Source organism: Trachypithecus francoisi, unplaced genomic scaffold (genome assembly GCF_009764315.1).
Source record: "Trachypithecus francoisi isolate TF-2019V2 unplaced genomic scaffold, Tfra_2.0 Contig01579, whole genome shotgun sequence".
NCBI classification, from domain to species: Eukaryota; Metazoa; Chordata; class Mammalia; order Primates; family Cercopithecidae; genus Trachypithecus; species Trachypithecus francoisi.
In genome coordinates, this window is record NW_022681442.1 from 10,854,142 (window position 1) to 10,879,812 (window position 25,671).

A 25,671-nucleotide genomic window follows, 5' to 3' on the forward strand; every position below is an offset into this window, starting at 1 on the left:
AGCTGGGCCTTGAATGAGAGCCTTGACCAGGGCTCTGTGTTGCGGGGCGGGAAGGGTAGTGAGGGGCTTAGCAGCAGGAATGGGCGACTTGCTTTTGGGAGGATCGAGAGAATGTGGAAACTCAGTTACTACATCTTCACTTTACTTTGACTCTAGTCTCCCAGGCAGAGAAGATGACACATCCCCCCAGGGGCTCTGTCAAAATTTCAGGGAGTCCACTATAAAAAAAAAATGAAAACAGAAAAGAACAAGTATTGGCAAGGACATCGGATATGTACTGTTGGTGGAAATGTAAAAAGATGCAGCTGCTGTGGAAAGCAGTACAGTAGTTCCTCAAAACATTAAAAACAGAATTACCATATGATCCAGCAACTCCACCTCTGGGTTTATACCCAGAAAGAATTGAAATCAGAGGCTCAAAGAGATATCTGTGCCCCCGCGTTTGTAGCAGCATTATTCGCAATAGCTAAAACATGAGAGCAACCCAAGTGTGCACTGCTGGATGAATGGACAAACAAAATGTCATGTAGACATAAAATGAAAGAATATTCAGTCTTAAAAAGGGAGGAAATTCTGAGATACGCTACAACATGGTTGAACCCTGAGGATGCGTATGCTAAGTGAAAGAGAACAGTCACAACAAGACGAATACGGTATGATTCCATTAATATGAGGGACCTAGAGTAACTGAAATCACAGACGGAAAACAGAGTGGTGGTTGCCAGGGGCTTGGCGAAGGGGAATGGGGAGTCAGTGTTTAATGGGTAGAGTTTAGTTTTGCAAGATGAAAGGAGTTCTGTGAATAGATGGTGGTGATGGCTGCACAACACTGTGAATGTACTTAATGTCACTGCACACTTAAAAATGGCTAAGCTGGTAAATTTTATGTTAGGTATATTTTACAAAAACCAAAAAATCTACACATGCAGGAATGTTCTCTCCTCTGTCCCTCATGGACAAGGCTGCAGAGATTAGTCAGGGCCAAATGACAAGCTGAGTGTGGTTTTTTTATTGCATTGAGAATCTGCCAATCTGGACTTGATGCCAGAGGCTAGTAATGCTCACACCCTCACCCGAGCACCAAGGCCTTCACAAGCTCCAGCTCTTCCCACCATAGGAGCTATCGGGAGCAACAGGCCAACCGTAACAGCAGGGAACCCTGAGACAGGCAGCTGCAAGGTGCCTCGGCTCTGCCCCTCCTCTGCCTCTACCATCCAGATGCAACATCACCCCCTAGACAATGCCAGCTGGAGGAGGAAGGACTGAAAAGATGCATGTGCTAAAGACACTGACTCTAGTCCCCCGGGTGTCCCTGGGACCCCCGGCTCTATCCCCTGTGATGTTACTCACTTAGCTGTGGCAGGCAGGTCTCAAGTGCTGGTAGAGCCTGGTGACCCTTACTGCTCATCTCTACCAAGGTGGCCCAGCCCTGCCACCTGCACCCACACTCACCCACCGTCCTGGGGATGGGTGTCAGGCTACACAGAGTACCACGTTCTTCATAATCTCCTTCTACATGCACATGGGCCCTATGACACATTTCTTGGAGCAGCATCTCTCAAGAATAAAGGAAACAAACTGCCTCTGGGAGAAGCAAACCTCATCCCACTACATGTTGCAAATGCATAGAATAATTTTGGAAGATGAAGCCATCTTTCACCCACAATCGGGGGTCTAATTGATCCAAATGCCCAGAATGAAGCACCAACAGTCACTGCAGTGGGTTTAGAGACTGTTACTGCATGAAAAAGCTTTTACCCACGTAATGACTCAGCAGCACTTGTGGAATTGAGAATACAGGCTGAGTGCAAGAAAAGAACTGAACAAACTCTTACAAAGTCACTCTTTTGCTCAGGTTTACACATGTGGGGCAAAAGTCTTCTCACAACACCTTTTCTAGGGGAGGCAGCCAGTTCCTCTGCAATGAGCTTGCATGGCCAAGCCTGTGCTATTCCAAATCCCATCTCTCATAAACGTACTGGAGGAGACCCAGGAAACAGTGGTCCCCAGGTTACCTCTAACTTTTTAGGACAACTATCCTAGTTGTACCCAGAGGCTTCCTTTGTGTCTCTAACAATTGCTTCCATAAATTATGTGATTCACTATTAATTCTGTTCTTGCAGTTTAGTCACCATCCAAAACAATACAATGGAGAAAATAGCAGGTACTGACCTTCTGTCCCCACTGTTTAAAATCAGGCTCTGACTCTGGTCATTTGCATCTGAGCCCATGCTGACTGACACACTGGCTGACCTCACCCTGGGTGTTCCTGCCTCGGTGACCTCTGTAGGTATGGGTGCAACCACTAACCAGTGTTCCTGGAAATGAACCTCCAGCAGGTTTCCTCACCTCCAAGCTGGAGGCTGGCAGGCAAGAGCGCCTTCCTGAGCTCCTTACATGTGGCCATCTCCAGAGGCCTAACTCAAGGGAGGGCTCCTTGAAGTACACACTGACTTTCAAGAATGACTTAATGAATCACAAGATCAGGAGTTCGAGACCAGCTTGGCCAACATGGTAAAATCCCATCTCTACTAAAAATACAAAAAACTAGCCGGGCATGGTGGCGGTCACCTGTAATCTCTCAGCTACTCGGGAGGCTGAGGCAGGAGAATCGCTTGAACCTGGGAGACAGAGGTTGCAGTGCGCCGAGATTGCGCCACTGCATTCCAGCCTGGGCAACAGTGTGAGACTCCATCTCAAAAAAAAAAAAAAAAAAAGAATAACTTAAATGGCACTTTATGCTTCTTAAGTGCACAGCAGGACATGACCAGAGAACCAGTCTTCAATTTTTTATTTTTGCTTTGAACTGTAAGACACGGAGTTTCCGAAGCATGTGAATCAAATTAATACCATAAGTGGAGACACGAGAACCACTCCAAAAGGAACATGTTGACTAAATACATGTCCCCCCTCACAGCAAAACACATGCCATGGAGGGCATCACGAAGAATGCAATAATCGAACAAGTACCTTTCAGTAGGGAAATAAATTTGACTGAAGGATTTGTAGCTTCCTCTAGTGTTGCATGAGACAGAAGTGCATTCCAGTAGGTACCTGTCAGGACCGTCTCTGGCTCTCCCATCATCTGGGGACAGAGACCAGTTTCTGACCTTTCCAGAATCATAGTTCAATAGGGTCAGGACAGTCTCTGGCTCTCCCATCATCTGGGGACAGAGATCAGTTTCTGACTTTTCCAGAATCATAGTTCAATAGGGAATGGTGTTACATTATCCCATTTAATTTTCCTCACAGCCTGAAAGGTAAGGACTGAAACTCCCATTCCACAAATAAATAAACGGAGGCACAAAGTGAAGCAATTGGCCCAAGATTGCATCATTACTAAGTCATGCAGCCAAGTCAAACTCAGGTCTGTCTGAGTCTGAAAATAATTCTCCTCTCATCAATACAGAAACATACTTAGATACAAAGTAACTCAGTTTCTTTATGTAGAATAATGATTATAAAAGCAAATATATCGTTTTTGGCCCCAGGTAAGGTCCTGAAAAGGCATTCTTTTGACACTCAACAATATCTGGTTACAAATATACAGAAAAAAAATTTAAAAATGAATAGTCATGGTATTTAGACCAGAAACTCAAAAGTTAAGATGCTCTATGTGGTCTGGTCCTTCTCCACCATAGGTTAACTCACCTCCCTCACCTGCACATGTGCCATGATGACAGGCAAGCGCACTGGAGGGTGTTACACTCAGAAACGCCCTCACTTCTTGTGGCCTGTTCTCACCTCATTCTTCCTTCAGAAGTAATTGTCCCAGATTTCTCTATGTTAAAGACACCATTATCATGCATTATATAGTTTTCATACTAGCACATAACAGGATTGTAATTAAGTGGCCATTTCTGTAATTATTTGTGTAATGTCCATTGTTGTCCATCAGGGCTGCCAAGAATAGTTGTTCAGGATGTGCACTGCCCAAGGGTGCCCAGCAGAGGAGCGAGGCCTCTTCTCACTTTGCTCTGTACCTTGGGTTGCACCTGCCAGGAGGATGTGATGCCTTTTCCTAATTGGCATAAGGCATTGCATGGGCTCACAGCAGTCCTGCCCTGTAAGCACTGCTAGGGTGGGGATTGTGTCTACTTCCTCCTGCACCAAACATAAACTTAGTAGGTATCCAGTAAATATGTGTGGAACAAATTATTAAATGACTAAATGAAAATGAATACTTTTAAAATATTTTACAGAGTATTGAGAGTGTTACCAAAGATATCGTGACAAAGGCCAAATTGTGAAGTGTGGCAACTTCATTTCATTTGTTCTAGCAGCTAAAACCTTAGCCACAGGAGGACACAAGCCCTGGATTCACAGGACGAGCCCTGGGGAGAGCTGGGCAGCTGTGCATTTGGCTCCCTCTCTCTCTCTCCAGAGTCAGCAAACGCAGTCATTCTTCTTTTTTGGAAGAAAATAGTTTTGATAGAAAATAATTAGAATCTTATTTATAAAGTATGGGAAATGATCCCCAGGACAAAATATTTGGAGATTTGACCAAAAGACCATATTAGTAAACGGCAAAAATTGAGACCTTTTTCTTTTCACAAGCTTATTAATCATCTTGGGATCTGTGGAGGGAGGCTCAGCTGGTGGTACTCAAAAATACCAAGTGTTTTCCCTAGCATCTGTTATTAGGTAGGTGCAAAAATAAGTACGGTTTTTATAACTGCTTTTGCACTAACCTAATAGTAAATAAATGTATATAAGGAAAGCAAAGGTCCTTCCTCCCTCACTCCTCCTAAAATTAGAGTTCCTCATGAGGGAGATCCCATGAAAGAGAACAACTTGTGGCCTGAAATGGAATCCATTTATTGGTAGAAATAAGCACAAAGAGGCTCTCAAATAATTTTTACCTTCTGAAAATGTCTGCTTATTTAAAAAAAAAAAAAAAGACTTGAGATATGTCCAGGCTCTGGAGTAAAAGTGATCATTTATCTCTGCCCTGCCCCAAGTCCCCAGTTCTCCAGGTCCACCTCAAGCTTCCAGGTAGAAAGGGCTCTAACTCACAGGTGTTCATGTTAATCTTTCAGATCCTTAGCTCTGCTGGGAAGGCAGAGAGGGAATCCAGCAGTTACAAGGGGCCCACTGTGTGCCGGGCACAGTGCAATGAACTCACACCTCTTATCCCTTTCAATTATCACCAGGCCTTCTTTGACAGGCATTTTAAAGCCCTCTTATAAAGCTGATTAGACCAAGGCTGAAAGAGACCACAGAATTTCGTAGCTCCAAGTGACCTGACCTGTGACAATATCCCGACCCCTTCAGCCTCTAACAGCAGTGGTTCTAGGGGACAGGTTGAGCATCTGTTCCCTGCACATCCAGTTCCCCACCAGCACAGGCAGCATGGGTTCTGGCAGCCAGCAGAAGCCCTCAGAGAGGAAGGTTCAGCTGCCACTAGTTGGAAATCAGACAGGTGTGCAGGGACATAGTACGGGCTGAAGGAATTAGTATGTATGAGCTTCTGACAGCATGTGGGAAATATGGGAGAAGGGCAAGTGCAAAGGCCAAGGAAGGAAACAAGCAATAGCTCCTGTGGAGTCTGCTGGCAAGAGCTGAGCTCTGAAATCAAGGGTTTGGGTTCTGATGTCAGATGATCTGGGTATAAATGCCAGCTCCGTGACATGCTGGCTGTTGACGTGGAGTCAAATTATTGCACTCTCTCAGTTTCCTCAACTGGACAATAGGGCTAATAATAGTAAAGACCCTCAGAGATTTATTTTGAGGATAAAACAAAATAAAACCTTTAAGGCCCTTAACACAAAACCTGACACATTTCACATACTTAATAAATGATAGCCATTTGCATTATCATGGAAAGACAGGGTGGCTAGAATGTAACGTATAAGGAGGAGGGGGAGAAGACATGAGGTTGAAGAGACAGCAGGGGCCAGATCCTGCAAGGGCCTGAAGACCATGTGAAAGGGCCTGGGTTTTCTCTCAGGTGCACTGGAAGCCACTGCAGAGTTCAAGCTGAGGAGTGACCCGACATGATCATTCTAGAATATCATTCTCCAAAAACATGAAACGCCTTTTCTATGTCTCTATCTCCAGTATGAAATCTGCTGCTGGCATAGAGGGAAGGTGCTATTTAGCACTAATTAGCAGACTCCGAAGGTTGATGAAAGGAAAGAAGCATTGGTCTGAATCAGCCAAAGATGGCACAGACTTGGCTATAGAATGATCTGTTTCATTTTCCTTTGGCAGACTTAACTCCCTAATTATGATTGTTCTGGCTAACATTCAAATGAGTTTGCATTTTCCAAGGATATGCCAAGAGAGGTAGCCCCAGCCCCACCGGGAGGCGTAAGGAAGCAAGCCTGGAAGGAAATGTTTGCTGTGGAGGCCCCCATGGGAATGACTTATCCAGGCTTATGAGTTCTATCCAAAAGGGAAAAGAAAATATCTGGTTGTAAGAAAATGCATACTGGATATGAATCTGAAAACACACACACACACACCACACAGAAAGGGCCTGGTGGTTCTGAACCCAAAACAGAAGGTTTCTGTGGCAGGGCCCCAGCTGAGAATGGACACCCAGCTCGGGATCGGGACAATTTCCAGAAAAAGGGTATGTGGAACAGTGCTCACTCATGGTATTCAGATCTTTAATTGTTTTCAGCTTTATTGAGCTATAATTGACAAATAATAATTGTATATATTCAAAGCATACAATGTGATATTTTGATACATGTATTTATTGTGAAAAGATTGCCACAAGCAAGCTAATTTACATATCCATCACTTCACATAGTTACCTTTGGGGGAGGGGTGAGAATGCTTAAGATCTACGCTCTTTGCAAATTTCAAGTATACAATACATTACTAATTATACTCGCTCTCTGTACATTAGGTGTTCAGAATTTATTCATCTTATAAGTTTGTACACTTTGACCAACACCTCCCCATTTTCCCCAACCCCACAGCTCCTGGCAATCAACTTTCTAATCTCTGCTTTGATGAGTTCAACTTTTTTAGATTTCATATCTATGTATGTAAGATCACACAGTAGTTGTCTTTCTGTGTCTGGCTTATTTCGCTTAGCATAATGTCCTCTAGGTTCATCCATGTTGTTACAAATAGTAGAATTTCCTTTTCTTTTTTTGAAGTGGAATAATATTTCATTGTATATCTATATTTATCACATTGTCTTTATTCATTCATCCATTGACAGGGTGTTTCCATATCTTGGCTATTGTGAATAATGCCGCAATGAATTTGGTGGTACGGATATCTCTTTTGACATATTGATTTCATTTCCTTCGGATATGGACTCAGAAGTGAGATTGCTGGATCATATGGTAGTTACATTTTTAATTTCTTTAGGAAGCTCTATGCTATTTTTCATAAGGGCTATACCAATTTACATTCCCACCAACAATGTACAAGGGTTCCCTTTTCTCCACAACTTCGCCAACATTTATTATCTCTTGTCTATTTGATAATAGCCATTCTAACAGATGTGTGATGACACCTCATTATAGTCCTGAATGGTATTTCCCTCATAATTAGTGCTGTTAATATATCTGTTGGATACTTGTAGCTTTCTTTAGGACAATGTCTATTCAGGTCTTTTGCCTGCTTTTTAGTTGGGTTATTTGTCTTTTTGCTACTTAGTTGTATGAATTCTTCATATATTTTTGATGTTAACCTCTTATTTGATATATGGTTTGCAAATATTGTCTCCCATTTCAAGGTTGTCTTTTCATTTTGTTTATTGTTTCCTTTGCTGTGCAAAAACATTAGTTTTTTTTGTAATCCCACTTGTTTATTTTTCCTTTTTTTTTTTTTTTAACCTGTGCTTTAGGTGTCATATACTAAAAAACCATTGCTGAGAAGACCAAAGTTGAGGATCTTATTTCCCTATGTTTTCTTCTAGGTGTTTGATGGTTTCAGGTTTCATGTTTAAATCCTTAATTCATTTTGAATTGGTTTTTGTGTATGATATAAGGATCCAATTTCATTTGTTTTTGCATGTGGATATCCAATTTTCCCAATACCATTTATTGAACAGAGTACCTTTTCCCTCTGGTGTATTGTTGGAGTCTTTGTCAAAAATTAGTTGATCCTATATGCATCAGTTTATTTCTAGGCTTTCTATTCTATTCCATTGGTCTGTTTTTATGCCAGTATTATACTGTTTTGATTATTACAGTTTTGTAATATAATTTGAAATCAGGAAGTGTGATGCCTCTAGCTGTCTTCTTCTTGCTCAGGATTGATTTACCTATCTAGGGTCTTCTGTCTTTTCATGCAAAACTTAGGATTTTTTTTCTATTTCTGTGAAAAATGTCATTGGAATTTTGATAAAGATAGTATTGAACCTCTAGATTGCTTTGGGTAATATAAACATTTTGACAATATTGATTCTTCATAAGTATGAACTATCTTTCCATTTGTGTCTTTAATTTCTTTCATCAATATTTTATAGATGTCCATTTCCCAAAAGATGTCCATTACAAAGGACACATGGTAATTTTTAATTTCTATTTTTGAAATGTCTTGAATGATCTCTAAACTCAAATTTGGAAGTCAATAATTTGAAACAGTAATAAAAGAAAACCACACAAAATAGCTGTTATCCAATCTCTTTATAATTTAAGTCCACTCCATCACCAAGGGTTAAGAACAAGAACTCTGTTGTTAAAAGGTTTCACAATTGATGATCCTAGGGGCTTTGCATCCACATGAAGTCACATCATGCTACAGGAAGAGATAAAATAAAAAACGAGGATATTTAATATTGGAAAAAAGGGTCAAACTATCAAGAAGACATGACAATCATAAATAGGAATGTGCCTATAAACAGAGTCCCAAAATATATGAAGCAAAACCTCACAGAACTAAAAGGAGAAACAGACAAATCTACAACCATAGTTGAAGACTATCAAACTCTACTCTCAGTAACTGATAGAATAAGACACACACACACAAAAAGCAAGGACCAAAAATCTCTGAACATCATCATCTTAAGTAATTGACACATGGAATGCAACACCCAACAGATGCAGAATAAATTTTCAGGTGTGCATAGAACATCCCCCAAGATAAACTATACATTGAGCAATAAAACAAATCTCAATAAATTTCAAGAGACTAAAATTTCATATATCATGTTTTCTATTCACAATAAAACTAAATTAAAAATTTATAATCTTAAGTAGGGAAGCCTTAAATATATGAAAAGTAAACAATCAACTCCTAAATAGCCCACAGATAAAGGAAATCACAAGGGAATGTAGAAAATACTTGAACGTCATAATAACACCATGAGAGGCCTCACATTGTGGGGAAAATAGACTTCACTAAAATAATCCAGCCATTCACTAAGCAAATGACAACAATAAGCTTTAGAATGCAAGGTGAATAGTACTGAGAATTGCTCTATTACCTAAATACACTGGTCTCCAACAACAACAACAAAAATGAGACATGCAAAGAAACAGGAAAGTCCGATCATACACCGGGAGAAAAAGGAGGCAACAGAAATTGCCTGTGAGGGCCACCAGATGTCAGATTTAACAAAGACTTCAAAGTAGCCATTATAATTCTATTTAGAGAACTAAAAGAAAGCACGCCTAAGGAAGGGATGGAAGGGATGATGACAGTGTCTCATCAAATTAAGAATATCAATAAAGAAACAAATTATAAAAGAGAACCAAATAAAAATTCTGGAATTGAGAAGTACAGTAACCAAAGGGAAAAATTTACTAGACGGCCTCAGCAGTAGATTGGAAACAAAGAAGAAAGGATCAGCAAATTTAAGATAGTTTGATAGCGATTTTGGAATCCAATAAATAGAAGGAAAAAAAGAATGAGGAGAAATAAACAGTCTCACAGAAATATGGGACACATTTAAGCATACCAGTGTAGATGTAATGGACGTACCTGAAGAAGTGATAAGAGACGAAGAGGAGCAGAAAAAAATATGCAAAGGAACAATGGCTGAAAAAATCCTAAATTTGATGATAAACACTAATGTACACATCCAAGGAGCTCAATGAACTCCAAGTCGATAAATACAAAAAGATCCACATACAGATAAGTCATAATAAAAATGAGGAATGACAAGGGAAAAATATTTAAAGCAACAAGAGGAAAAATGATCTGTCACTTACAAGGGACCCTAATAAGATAAACAGCTCACTTCCCAACAGAAACAACTCCAGAAGAAAACAGAACAATATACTCCAAGAAAATAAAAAAGTCAATCAAGACAAAATCATTGTTCAAATGTGTAGGCAAAATAAAGATGTTCCCAGAGAAAAAAAAACTAAAGTTGAGAGAATTCATTGCTAGCAGACCCACCTTACAAAAAATGCTAAAGTCTTTAGACCAAAAACAAGTGATCCCAGATAGCAATTTGAAAACGTACACAAAAAACAAAGAACACCAATAAAGTTGATTATGTAATTATAAAAGACAGTATAAATGCATCTTTCTTCTCCTTTCTTAACTGATTTAAAAAGCAGTAATAAAGAATGATACCTATGTAATTGCATTGTTGTTCCTACAACATATGGAAAGATAATATATTTGCTAATAGCAGCACAAAAGAAGTGGGTGGGAGCAAAGCCGGATTGGACCAAGGAAATGAAACCAGATGGTAACTCAAATCCACAGGAACAAATGAAAAGAATCAAATATGTTAAGAAAGTAAATACACCAATTCTAGGAATATATATATTTGCTCTCCTTTTTTCTCTCAGCTTCTTTAAAAGACATACAATTATATAAATAATAATTGTAACAATATATTATTGGGTCTGTAATATATAAAGATACAATATGTACAGTAATAGCAGCATCAAGATAGGGAGGAGGTAAGAGAGCTATACAGGAAAAATACGACCTTGGGTTAGGAAATTATTTCTTAGATATTATGATGAAAGCACAGATAACAAAGGGGAAAATAGATACATTTGACTCCATCAAAATTTAAAGCTTTTTGCTGTAAACAATACTACCATGAGAGTAAAAATACAACCCACAGAATGGGAGAAGATATTTGCAAATCATATGTTTGAGAATGGTCTTGTATCTACAATATATACAACTACACTTAAACTTCAATAATAAAAAGACACATAACTGGATTTAAAAATGGGCAAAGGATTTGCATAGAAAATTCTACAGATAAGATAAACAAATGGCCAATAAGCACATGAAAACGTCTTCAACTTCATTAGTCATTAGGGAAACATAAATCAAAATCATAATTAGACACCATTTCATACCCATTAGCATGGCTATAATAAAAAAGATGGAATATAACAAATGATGGCAAGGATGTGGAAATATTAGATGTCGGTCTGTTGGTCAGAATATAAAATGGGCAGTTGTAATGGAGCAGGTTGGCAGTTCCTCAAATTTATACCCAGAGTTACCGTATGTCCATCAATTCTATTCTTAGTTATTATTACCTTCAATAGCAAAACCCACAATTACTTTTGCACCCACCTAATATGTACTCAAGAGAAAACATATATCCACACAAAAACTTGTATAGTATTTTTATTTGCAGCATTATTCATAATAGCCAAAAGCTAGAAACAACCCAAATGTCCATCAAATTACTTAGATTCATGGATAAATAAAATGTGATCTAATAAAAGATTATTGAGCAAAAAAAAGTAAGTACTAATACATGGTACATCAATGAATCTTGAAAACATTATGCCAAATGAAAGAAATCAGTCACAAAGGACTATATATTGTATTATTTCATTTATATGAAATGTCCAGAATAGGTAAATTATAGAGACAGAAAGTAAATTAATGTTTGCTTAGGTCTGGGGATAGACAAGGTGGGAACAGGTGGAGGGAGAGAGCTAATAGATTCAGGTTTTATTTTATAAGAGACAAAAATATTGTAAAATTAGATTGTGGTGATTGTGCAAATGCTGTGACTATACAATAAACAATATACTAAAAACATATACCATAAACCATTTTAAATGGGTGAATTGAATCATATGTAAAATTTATTTCAAATGAATGTAATTAAATAAAGATCTTGCCTGATGTCAAGATCTAATATAATGCTATACTAATCAATATAGTGTGGTTCCATGTTCATTGCAGCACTATTCACAATAGCAAAGACTTGGAACCAGCCCAAATGCCCATCAATGATAGACTGGATAAACAAAATGTGGTACATATACACTATGGAATACTATGCAGCCATAAAAAAGGATGAGTTCCTGTCCTTTGCAGGCACATGAGTGAAGCTGGAAACCATCATTCTTAAGTAAACTAACACAGGAACAGAAAACCAAACACCGCATGTTCTCATTCATAAGTGGGAGTTGAACAATGAGAACACATGGACACAGGGAGGGAAACATCACACACTGGGGCTTGTTGGGGGCGTAGGGGTTAGGGGAAGGATGGCATTAGGAGAAATACCTAATGTAGATGATGGGTTGATGGGTACAGCAAACCACCATGGCACGTGTATATCTATGCAACAAGCCTGCACATTCTGCACATGTATCCCAGAACTTAAAAGTATAATAAAATATATATACATATATATACACACACACATATGTGTGTGTGTGTGTGTAGTGTGGTTCTTGCATAAGGATAGGAACACAGATTAATGAATAGTATGCAGAGTGCAGAAGTAGACCCAAATTTATAGTCTATTAATTTTTTGCAAAGGCACCAAAGTAATTTGATAGTGAAAGGAAAGTCATCTCAACAAATGGTGCTGAATACATGAATACTGATATGAAAAAATATGAACTTCAAACTCTACCCCATACTATAAACAAAAATTAGAGAAAAGCCTAAATATAAAAGCCAAAGCCATAAAGTTTTAAAGAAAACATATGAAGACAGATTTATAACTTGAGGGCAGGAAAAGGTTTCTTAGGACATAGAGCACAACAGCCATAAAAGAAGAAAATAGTAAATTAGATTTAATCGAAATTAAAAGCTGCTGCTCATCAAAAGACATCATTAAGAAAATGACAGGCTGCCAGGCGCGGTGGCTCACACCTGTAATCCCAGCACTTTGGGAGGTCGAGGTGGGCAGATCACGAGGTCAAGAGATCCAGACTATCCTGGCCAACACGGTGAAACCCCATATCTACTAAAAATACAAAAATTAGCTGGGTGTGGTGGCACGTGCCTATAGTCCCAGCTACTTGGGAGGCTGAGGCAGGAGAACAGCTTGAACCTGGAAGGTGGAGGCTGCAGTGAGCCGGAGGCTGCAGTGAGCTGAGATCGCACCACTGCACTCCAGTCTGGCAACAGAGCGAGATTCCATCTCAAAAAAAAAAAAGAAAAAAGAAAGAAAAGAAAATGACAGACATGCTATCGATAGAAGAAAATAGGCATGAACAATTATCTGACAGAAGGCTTGCAAACAGAATATGGAGAAACTCCACCAATTAATATAGTAAGATAAGTGAACAGCCTGTATACAAATGACAAGGTGCACAGCATCATTAGTCATCAGGGAAATGCAAATTACAACCACAGAGATACCACTATACACCCACCAAAATGACTAAAATTGAAAAGAGTGATGACACCAAATGTCGGTCAAGATATGGAGAACTAGAATTTTCACAGATGGCCCATGGGAATGCCAACGGACACAAGCATTTAGTAAAAAGGCTGGATGGTTTCTTCCAATGTTAAACACAGACCTCACTTTTAACCAAGCAACGCCATTCATACTTAGCCAAGATAAGTGACAACATACGTCCACTAAAATAATTGTACATAAATGTTCAGAGCAGCTTTATTCACAACTGAACAAACTAGAACAACCCAAATGTTTAGCAAAGATAAGATGGATAAAGAACGTGTGTGATACTCATTATAGTGAAATACATTTCAACAATAAAAAAGAATACATTATTGGTACTTAACATGGATGGATTTCAAGACATACTGAGCCAAAGCTGTCAAGACACAAAAGAGCACATACTATATGATTCCATTTCTATGAAGTTCTACAATAGGCAAAACTAATCTAAAGTTTAAAAAAGGCAAAAAAAAAAAAAAAAAAAAAAAAAAAACCCTGGACAGTGGCTGCCTCATGGGGATGAAGATCGACTGGAAATGGACAAAAGAGAGATTTCAGTGTTATGGAAATATTCTGCATTGTGATAGGAATACAGGTTACACAGTGTGTTCATCTGTAAAAACTGAATGGTTATGATTTATGCATTTTTCTGTTAATTTTACCTTAAAATGCTAAAATAACTTTAAGAATCATCGTCATTGAATGGTGGTGAGAAATGGGTAGAGAAGGACAGGATACAAGAAAGGCAGAATGCTGTACCTGGGGGAGATGAGGATTCACTAGACATTGCTGTCTTTTATAATCTGAAATGTTGTACAATAAAAAGCTGAAAGAAAGAGGCACTGGGTTTTTGTTTGTTTGAGACAGGTCTTGCTCTGTTGCCCAGGCTGGAATGCAGAGGTGCAATCATAGCTCACTTCAGCCTCAAACTTACAGGTTCATGAGATCTTCCTGCCTCTGAATAGCTAGGATTACAGGTGTGTGCCACAATCCCTGACTTCTTTTTAAAACATTTTTTTGTTTCTTTTATTACTTTTTGTTTTATCTTTTTTACAAACCCTTGTGTTAAGGGTTGACTTTCAATAGATCTCAGCAAAGAAGCTACTCTGCTGCATACAAAAAACCATTTCCTAGAGACCTGGTCTCACTATGTTGCCAAGGCTGGTCTTGAACTCCTGGTCTAAAGTGGTCCTCCTGCCTCAGCCTCCCAAAGCACTGAGATTACAGACATGAGCCATGATTTCTGGCTTTGCATTGGGTTTTAATTATAACCTTTAATCTAACTCTGATCTTTTTTCATAGAAATCAAATAGTGAGCTATTTCTTTGAGAAAGAGTATTTTGAATTAATTACACAGTATCCATCGCTAAAAATATTCCACTTATTCAGACCAGGAATTTGGAGAGTGGATGAATTTAACACAGTGATCAATTTCTTCCATATATTTGCCTAATTACCCTAGAACAGGCTTCCTCAGCCTGGACACTCTTCACATTTGAGGCCAGATAATTCTCTGCCACAGAGGCTGTCCTGTGCCCTGCAGGATATTCAGCAGCATCCTTGACCTCTGTGCTCAAGATGCCAATAGCACCCCCCGTTACACATGCACGCACACACACACACACACACACTTGTGACAATCAAAAATGTCTCCAGACCTTGCTAAATGTCCCCTGGGGATACAAAACTGCCCGGTGGAGAACCACTGCCCTAGAACATGCGTTCTCGTATGTCCCCTGAGGAGATGAAAATTGGTTCCTGGGGAGATCTTAAAATCTTAGATATTACAATTATTTAGGGGAAAAGATCATTAGGAAATTTTAAAAAATGAGGGGCTCTTGCCTAGTACGCTGATGTCCCTTAACATGACTGTGAACCTAAAAGCTTGCATTTTAAGACATAAAACAGGTATATATCTGTGGCATTAACATTTTATGGTGGGAATTATTTTTAAAAATAATTTTTAAAAAATCTAAAAAGGCTCCATGGGGAGGAGGGAGTGATAAACAAAACAAAACAAAACAAAACAAAAAAACCAAGTTGAGAAACACTGCCCTCCAAAGAGGCCTGTCTGATTCGGTTTTAAACAGCCATTCCCTCCAGGGGTTTGGCATGCCCAAAGCAAGCCTCCCAGGATCTAGGAGGAGTCTTCCTTTATTTGGCAAAACAACTGTGGCTGCTTCCCAGAACCTCTGCAATTGTCTTGGAAACTTGAGATGTAGGGTTATAAAAATTCAGGGAGAAAACCATGAGGGGATCTTGCCAAGTTCGCTGATATCCCTTGACATATTAGTGAACCTGGAACTTTCATTTTTAAGTAAAAAGAGAAACCACACAAGTCAAGGTGACCTCAGACACATGGCCACCAATGTGTCCTGTTGGAACAAATGACCTAAGCAGTCCATGCCATTTTATACAATTCTTAAAAGAAAAGAGAGTGGCATTTTTCAAATTTCCCATCTACCAGCAAAACCCCTTGACAGCAATTTCATTCCATTAAATGATGCAAAACAAACAAATCTTGCAATTTCCCCTACTCTCCTGTTTCCTCTTTCTTCACACAAAGCCCTGCCTAACCACTCTAAGAAACAGCTGGTTTATATTGAATATTCATGCTTGATGGCATTAAAACTGGCATAGATGCTATCATGTGATAATTTCCCAATTCATAGTTAAAACTTACTTAGACTCTTTCAGCAAAAGCAAACTCCCAGACATGCAGCCGGTAAAAGACCATATAGTCTGTATGCTCCACCCTTAAGGACTCTGCTATCAATAGTAATAACACTGAGGCAAAGCAAGAACTCTCTTAAAAATGATTCCTCTACATTGAATGCATTAGAGCATCATGATGGTATTTGTGACTTTAAAATGATGGGTAAAGAAAGGAAGAACAGTGTGATAGGTAACCACATGTGTCAACTTGGCTAGACTATGGTGGCCAGTTGTTTAGTCAAACAAACACCAGCCTAGATGTTGCTGTGAAGGTATTTTTAGCAGTGAAGAATGTTTGCAGTCAATTGACTTTAAGTAAGCAATTATGGAGGGTATGATTTATTACCCTTTATAATGTGAGGGACCTTATCCAATCAGTTGAAGACCTTAAGAGTAAAGATTGAGGTTTCCCAGACAAGAAGGAATTCTACCTCAAGTCTGCAGTGTAGAAATGCTACCTGAGTTCCAGCCTGCTGGTCTGCATATTTGGGGGGTCAACAATGTAACATCAATTCTTACCTGAATTTCCAGTCTGCCACCCTGCCATGTAGATTTCAGACTTGCCAGCCACCACAATTTCATGAACCGATTCCCTAAAATATAATCAATCGATTGATAGATTGCTAAGATAGAGAGAAGACTGATGATTGATTGATAGGTATTACAGATAGGTAGACAGATAGACAGACATCCTACCAGTTCTGTTTCTCCAGAGAGCCCTCACTAATACAAACAGGAACACACATTCCATCTAGGAGCACCTGAACACGACACCACTCTATGAAGATGGGAAGCAGGTGGCAAAGTAGATACTGACTTGCAGAGCTGAAGGCAGCTCCATCTACACACCTGCAGAGGGTGGCGCTGATGAGAGGCACCCCATTCACCAGGCAGGGCCCTGCCTTTGAAACTAGAGGCACCAGGTACTGCAGAAGGCAGGGGGTGAACTATGGGACTAGAAACAGGCAAATAGGTAGAAAGTGCCGATAAAGAGAAGTTAAATGCTCCAGGTTTCCACCCCTCCTTCAAAGCCAGGAAACCATCCCCTTTCCAACTCTTGAGGAAGACAGAAGTTTTAACTATCTGAGGCTCTGGTTTTGGAAACACAGATGAGTAGAGGGCATGGTTGAACAAACAGATGGAAAATAGGGAGATGATGTGAAAGAGCAAGAACGGACCTGTGAGTGCCTACACCCTTCTGCACAGCTTCCAGAATGCCAGGTTCACATACAAGAGGCAGGAGTAGGAAGAGCCTCCTCTAGGGAATCAAACAGCCTCAAAGTAAAGGCCAGATGCTAACACTGGAGGTCAACCAATGAAAACCCAGCTCACTCCACTCACCCTCAGTGAAGCCCAGTTAACAAGCCCTGCCCAATTAGCTTTATGATTTAACCTTAAATAACCACATACAGCAAAGGTACCAGATATTTAAGGAAAGCTAGATACAAAAACACACAAATAAAGGGAAGCCAGGGCACAGGTGAAACCTGCAAACAAAGCTGGGTAAGAGATGACGTACCCATGAAAAGACAAAAACAGGATGTTAACAATTTTTCTAATCAGAGTTCAAGAAAGAGCTCTTGGAAATTAAAAATATAAAAATCATCATAAAAATTCTGTAGAAGCTTTAGTAGATGAAAATTTTAAAGTCTCCCTGACGGATGAATAAAAAAGACAAAGAGACAGTAGGAAAGAAGAGATAATAAAAAGATCACTCCAGGAGACTCAACGCCTGCCTAACACAATTCCAGGGAGAAGAAACAGGGAATACAAAGGAGAGGTACATGCAGTTCCAGATTAAAAAGACCTACAGAGTGAGCAGAACGATAAATACAAAAAACAAATCCCGGTAAGGTACCTCATTGCGGACTTCAGATAGTAAGACACAGAGAAAGAACCGTAAAAGTTTCCAGAGAAAGAAAACAAAGCAAAGGCAAGGAACGCAGTCAGACTTCTCAAGCACAGCGTGAACTGGAATCCTGCATGGAAATGATTTTCCTCCTAGAATTCAACACGCAGCTAAAGAATAGAATTAAGACATTTCATAACTAAACATCTCAAAACACGTAACTTGTATGTACTCACTTATGGGAAACTATAAGATAAAGGGCTTTTCCTCCCTGGAGGCTTTCCGTGTCTCCTGATTGGAATTCTCAGCTCCCCAATCCCAGAGTGTGGTGTTCAACAACTTAATGTTTGACTTCATCCTGGAGGAAAACATGGGCCATGTCTGATCACCCTTGTACTCTCCCCAAGGGCTCAGCCTGGTACATACCTAATGGAAAGAACTCAAGAAGCACCTGTTGAATCTTCATCAGCCAGGAATACCTTTTAGACTTTCTCTGTCATTTAAAAAATGTATTCCACAAGCAACAACTGCCCCTTTTTATACTGTAATAGAGTTTAACATGTTTAAAATGGAAACATGTGCACAATTTGAGTGCACTGGTCTTGCTTTAGTAAAGCTTTTTAATACTATCTGTTCGGAGCACGGGCGACTGCAAGGTTAGCAAATTTTCTCTGTAAAGGGCCAGATAATACATATTTTCAGTTTTGTGGGCCATGTTTCTCTTCTGTGACTCCTCAGCATCGCCATTGTAAAGTGAAAGAGGCCACAGACAACATGGAAATGAACAGGCATCTCTGTGTTCCCGTAAAACTCTACCTACGAAAGCCAGCAGCCACTGGACTTGGTCCACATGCTGTCATTCGCTGACACCTGGACGAGAGTAATACTTTATTTATTCCCACCATCTTCACAGGAAAGAAGTTTCTTAATACCTCGACATAGCATTAATAATTTGTTGCTTCTATTTTTCTCTCTTAAATCTATCCTCTCTCTGGAAGTTGAATCTATACTCAATCAAAAATCGAGATTATGCTCTGAGAGACAAATTCTCTTTTCAGAATATCCCTGCTTTAAGAACTATGGGAAGGTACACTGCCTTTCTCCACTTTAAAGCCTACGCTTCTTTTAGGTTGGATGAAAATCACTTGCTCTTTGAAATTGTGGTCTCTGCTTTTCCAATCAAGGGTGGCTTAGGCTGCCTTACAGAGCAAGCCCCATAAGAATGCTGCCATGGGGAACTGCTGTTTGCTGAGAGTTTGACACATACGCCCTTCAGACAAGCGTTGTTTGGCTGCTTATGGTAGATTAAGAACAAGATCCTTTGTTTCCAAAAGAAATCAATGTTTGTTCTTAAGTTCAAAGAAAACCAACTGTTCTAAGGACGACATGAGGACACGGACTCCATTCCAGCCGCCAATTATCTGCAAACACAGCAGAAGCAAAACCCACGTCTACCTAGCATGCAGAATTAGTCTTAGGAGATCCCTCAGTCCAGAACTCCCCTGCCCAGTCACTCAAGTCCAGCCTATGAAATTGATTTCTTAAGGAAAAAAAAGAGTATTTATATCAAAATGGGAGTCCACTTGGTCACCCCCTCTGACATGCAGTCACATCAACTACTAGGCTTCCTATTAGCTACTAAGAAATCCAGAAAACAGCACTGGTGGATTTTTTAAGTGGATATGGCACTCCCTCCAAGCCAATCACTAACCTGTCATTTAAAAAAAAATGAGAAAATAAATGAAAATACCACCATCAAAGCCTAGAGGCTGGGTAGAATTCGGTGTCTGCCAAGGAATAAAAATGTGTAACATTTTAAGTAGCATCATAAGCAAAGGATCTAATTGCCTCTGCCAAAAAGCTGGTCTACCACCGATCAGATGTCAGCCACGCATTTGACAAGGCAGCCGAAAGCCAGCCATGTCAGAAAATGCTTCCTGGTGGTTGGAAGGGAGGATGTGCATCTAAAATCAACATTTTTGTGGGGCCCAGCTTCTAATCTCCGAGGTCCAGTAGGCTGACAGCTTGAGAGATTCACACGACAGCTATTTTGTTCCCAAGTTCAAATGCAACAGTAGACAGTAAATTGTGCTACAGTCCCCCACCAACCATTCTAAAAGCCAATATTAAGGTTTTTCTTAGAGTTTCACTTCTTGGGTGCTTTTACTTTCTGAAGCCCCTTAAGATTCAGCACCAAGTCTTTGGGAGGACAGAAAGTGACAGGAGGGAGAAGGGAGGAATGAAAGAAGGAAGAGAAGGAAAGGAGAAGAGAACAAAGGAAGAAAAAAGCTAACAGAACTTCAATGACTCTACCAGGAGACAGATGGAGAGCAGATGGGAGCTGATCCCAGGTGAATACTATTCCAGGTACCTCTAAACAATGCCAGCATGGGACTCCCTGGAAACGAGACAGTAACTCTATACAGCAGGAATTCCTCCAGCTGGTAACTATAAGTCCTCCAAAACAGGTGATCACTTAAAATGGGACTTCATAGAGAAAAAAACATATTTAGGGAGGAAGCAACTCCAAATGGGTGTTCTGCCTTAAGTCACAGGAATGGCTGGAGCCTACAAGAACCCTGAGCTTTTTTTTTTTTTTTTTTTTTTTGAGACGGAGTCTCACTCTGTTGCCAGGCTGGAGTGCACTGGCATGATCTTGGGTCAACCTCTGACCCCCTGGTTCAAGCTGTTCTCCTGCCTCACCCTCCTGAGTAGCTGGGATTACAGGCATGTGCACCAAGCCCAGCTAATTTGTATGTGTGTGTTTTTAGTAGAGATGGGTTTCACCATGTTGGCCAGGATGGTCTTTATTTCCTGACCTCGTGATCTGCCTGCCTTGGCTTCCCAAAGTGCTGGGATTACAGGCATGAGCCGCTGCACCTGGCTGAGCCTTTCCTTTATAAGGACATCTGCCACTGGGCTTAGGGCTCACCCTAAATCCAGAATGATCTCATCTCGAGATCTGAACTTAATTGCATGTGCCAAGATCCTTTTCCTTTTCCTTTTTCTTTTTTGGCATGTAAATCAGTGTTCATTCTTTCAAATAAAAATATACATAGCAAAAGGATTACGACAGTCAAACAAGTTACCATATCCATCTCATCACATGGCTTATTTTTTTGTGATGACAGCACCTGAAATCTACTCTCTTAGCAAATTTCCAGTCTACAGGGTCGTATTATTATCAAACAAGACCCTTTTTTCAAATAAGGTTACACTCACATGTTCCAGGGGCTGGGACTTAAACGTATTTTTTTGGAGGCAACTACTCAACTCACCACAGTTTCCAACAAACTAGAGAAGAAAATTAGTTATTCACTTAAATAAACATGGACTGTAAATGCTTTGTTGTATTTGATCATTGAAAGTCCCAAGACTGCAGGAATTCCTCCAGCTGGTACCTACAGATATTCCTGTCAGAGCTGGTGTCCTTAGACAAGTTACCAAGCCTGCTTGATCCTCAGTGCCCTTATGTGTGAAACTGAGACAATCCCCCACCTGGTAGGTTATTGTGCAAGTTGACAGTGATTCAGAGTGTCTGCCCCCAGCTAATGTGTGGTAGACAGGCCCTAGTCTTCAACGGCTTTGAGCAACATGTCCAACAGCCACTCCTCAGGAAACAGCGTTCAGTTATTTTTTGATTCAGCCATTAGCAGGATGTGTCTTGGGTATTTAGGGGAAAAAAGAGGCTAAAATAGCAGGCTTGCTAAAGGTAAATAATAATCAGACTTGTGGCAGAATTAAGGACTTGGCATCATGAGAAGAGCCTGTCATATTCAAGATGGTCACTTGTGACCATAGTTCTACAATTATCCCAGGAATCATCAACTTAAATATGCCATCTCTCACTACCTGGGCACTCCCCAGGACACGAGCTGCATCTTATCTATCCTTGCATCCCCCATGCCTGGCACAGTGCCTGGCACCTGAGTCATGCAATATGAACCGAGGGATGGATGATGACATGAGCCATTACGCTCAGGAAACTTCAGCTCTGATCATCAATAATTGTGTAGATAACTACTGTTTATTGAAAGTCACAATACTAAGTGCTTTACATATACTGCATGGATTAAATAAGATAATTTATGTTACTATTTTGGCAGAGCTGCTGCTCCAGAAATGGGAGGGATCATCACCACTTATTTTAATCCTCATTCCAACCCATAAAGGAGGCATTCTTATTCCCACGTTACAGCACGAACTGAGGCATAGGGAGGTGAAGTCCCCCAGCTAATACCTGGCAGAGCCAGGGTTTGTTAGACTTCAGAGACCTCTGTCTTTTTCAGCTACATTGCACTGCTTCTGATTCACAGTATTAAGTCTTCGTTTTAAGGCGTTCACACATCTATAGTCAGACTATAAACTGGAGGTATGGGGAGATGTATATGCATATGCATGTACATATGTATGTATATGTATATATGTATACATATGTGCTATATATTTGTGTACACACATGCGCAACACCTCAATTGAAGAAATAAACTAGAGGGAACAATGACCTAAACAACGGAGGGTCCCAGGGAGCATGGAGAATTCCCTTGTCGTGAATCGTACCGTGCAGGGATAAAGCATCACATGTTACGCTCTGCCAAGCTCCTGAAAGCAACACATACAATGTTTTACAAGCTCCAGAGCCTCATCCCAGGCTTATTACTTCCTGTTGAATAATCTTGTTTCTAAGCCAAACGCCGTACAGTGAAGAAAAATGAACTGCGCTTGACATTCACATACCAGTGCTTTGCTCTGCACCTAAATTCCCAAAGACAGTGAGCAGGAAACATGACTGGGGGCATTAAGAGCATTCCAGTCATGAACTTACAAGAGGAATGGATGCTGGGGAAGCTTTTGCGGCCCTCGGACACCAGATCGGGGTCACCTGTGCAGTGCATTTCCGAGTTCATCACTCCATCTGGAAAGCAGCGGTAAAAGAAATCGGGGCGAGGTCTACAAAAGACACCATGGACATTTTCAATATAAAATGTTGCCATCACAAATGACCCCAAGCTGACCCTCCCAACTCCCCACTGCCCCTAGCTCCTTCCTCAGCCCCCTTGGCCATCAACACTGGAGCTCCCCACAGAATATTCTAGACACAGCCATTTGAGGAAAAGCTCAGGCTTTGGTGTCAGAAAAATCTGAGTTGGCGCTCCCACATACCACTTACTCGCTTTATGACCTTGGGAAGGTCACTTGGTCTCCCCCAGCTTCAGTTTCCACATCTGTAGAAGGGGGAAATCAATACTGACCCAAAGCTGAGGTCCTGAGGATAAAGTGACATGACTTACAGAAGGCACCTAAGCAGTGTCCTCTGGCCCAACCTCCTTGTTGGACAGGTGTGAAAAGGAAGGCTTCATGCCACCCGTAGACTAAAAGTTACTTCCTGTCTTGATCTACCGCTCTATTGTTGAATATTGGCATGGATTGCTCAAATGCCAATCCACAGGTCTCATCCTGAAGAGAATGATAAATAAGTAATCCTATTTATCTACCGCTCTACTGCTTGATCTATTTCAGAGGCTGCCTCTGGGATCCAAGACTCCAGGTGCCTCGTGTCCATATATCCTGAATGTGGGTGGCCACTTGCCCTTCCTGAAATGGCAGGCCTCACCTGGCCATACTGAGAGACCTTAAACATTCAGCTCCATGATGCAGAAGACACAGTGCCCCAGGTTGGCCTCTCTGGTCTAGGACATGGGAAAGAGACCTCTACATAGGGGTGGCCTTGGGCCTGAAGTCGAGCCTCCTGCAGCAATCACAGCTGAAGGAAGTCCTGAGTGCTTACTGGGCTTCAGACACAGTGCTAAGGTCCACACTCCCATTGTGCCATATAATCCTTAGGAGAACCCTGAGGCAGAGCCTGGGGCTGTCTGTATTTCACAGGTGCAAAAATGAAGGCTCTTCATTGTTCAAGGTCACACACATCCAGTAAGTGGCAAAGACAAGCTCTGAACACCAGTGCCTGGATCTTTGTGCCAACATACTTCACCGCATGCTTTACTGCCTCACTCGAATGAGGGTCCTTACATAGGTAGGTGATGGTCTATCACCTCACATTCATACTCAACTAATATTCGCTGAGCACCTACCATGGGTGAAGCTTAGCTAATATTAGAAACACAGCGCTTGCTTTCTGAGCACTCCAAGTCACAGTCCTGATCACTGGTCCTTCAGTTCTGCAACTCAGGTAGGGCCTAAGCAGTCTACCAGAACAGCTGGGGTTCTGTCTCTCCAGTACTCAGCCAGCATTTCTCCAAGTATGGACGTCCACCTAATGCACCAGAACCTCAGAGGGCCAAGGCCTGAGAGTGAGCACTTGTCAGGGCACTGTGGTAGCTCTAAGCACACAAAGTTAAGGGAACACAGCAGCAACAGGCCATGTACTGCCTGATTTTTATCTATCTCCTGCCCCCTCAGTTCCTGGCCTGCATCCAGTAGATAAAATAAATACTAACGTTCTGAGAGGGGATCTAGTGTGTCCCAGGCCAACAGCCAGCTAGAGTTAGTTAGGTCTTGTATTCAGATGTTTTGACCGCTCATGTCTGCAGAGACCAGCTCTTCACCAGAGCAGTCAGAAGAGAAGGAAAGATAAATGGAAAAAGAAATCATTTATCAAGGGCAGTAAGAGAAATGTGCCGTAAGCCCAGGCTCAGATGCCAATCCATATGTCTCACCCTGAAGAGAATGATAGGTAAGAAATCCTACTTATTTATTAGAGACCAAAACTGACAAGTGAGAGGGTGTCAGGGGAGGCCTTGGGCTGGCAGTGGAAGGAACTGGAAACGCCAGCAGTGAGCTTTGTCCTACAAGAAAGTATGGTCAGTGGGCATTTCCTTGCCAGTGATCTCCTGCTTTCTAAAATAGTGAGTTCGTAATTCAAAGGAAAGATCTGTGCTAAGGATGGAAAGCTCAGAAGGACGATTTAAGGGAGAGCTAGATGAGCTCAAATCCATCCCATCCAGTGTCTGCTGGCCCAGCTTCCTATACAGATGACCTTCATAGTCTAAGTCACCATTTCATTCTTCTTGGAACTTACCTTCCCACTATTAATTTAATAGTGTTTGTGCAGACTCCATTCAAAGCAAGAGCCAAGGACACCGCTACAAAACAAAACCAACAGACAGAAAAATAGCAAGCTGGCTCTCAAATCAAAATCATCATCATCATTATCATCATCATCACTGTTACATTATAATACTATTTAATGACCACAGAAATAGGCATGAATACTTTGAAAATAGAGATACGTTTGGGTTCCTAGAGCAAAATATAATTACGCCAGGACTTTGGAGAATGACTCATAAAATTCTAGGCCCCTGTGTCATGAAATTTATCTCTCCTCCTTGACTGAAATTTTCACAATCACAGAGGAGCTCATCCATCATTTTCTGGCCTAATATGAACAGATTTAATACCACAGCATGTAGAATTTCTTTTACTGGTAGCAAGAAGCATAACTTTTTTTATTTCCTCCTGGCAACATTCTCAGACATAATTCTAATCAGAGCAGCTGCTGGAATCCTACTGCAGAAAAGGACATTCCCACTCAGCA

General features: G+C 40.7%; 1 protein-coding gene across 5 annotated transcripts in view; it reads right to left on the bottom strand.

Moving 5' to 3' along the window:
- PLPP4 (phospholipid phosphatase 4) overlaps window positions 1–25,671 on the bottom strand; it is a 136,828-nt gene that overhangs the window by 45,598 nt on the left and 65,559 nt on the right. For 2 of the 5 annotated variants that reach the window (XM_033181042.1, XM_033181051.1), the window contains exons 4-5: window positions 25,156–25,219; window positions 22,942–23,066 (exon numbers count right to left, since the gene is read on the bottom strand). The exons of 2 other annotated variants lie outside the window; for them this stretch is intronic. In XM_033181042.1, the coding sequence (XP_033036933.1) occupies window positions 22,942–23,066; window positions 25,156–25,219 (189 nt within the window). The remainder of the gene's footprint in view (window positions 1–22,941; window positions 23,067–25,155; window positions 25,220–25,671) is intronic. One more of the 5 variants, XM_033181070.1, reaches the window with a different exon arrangement.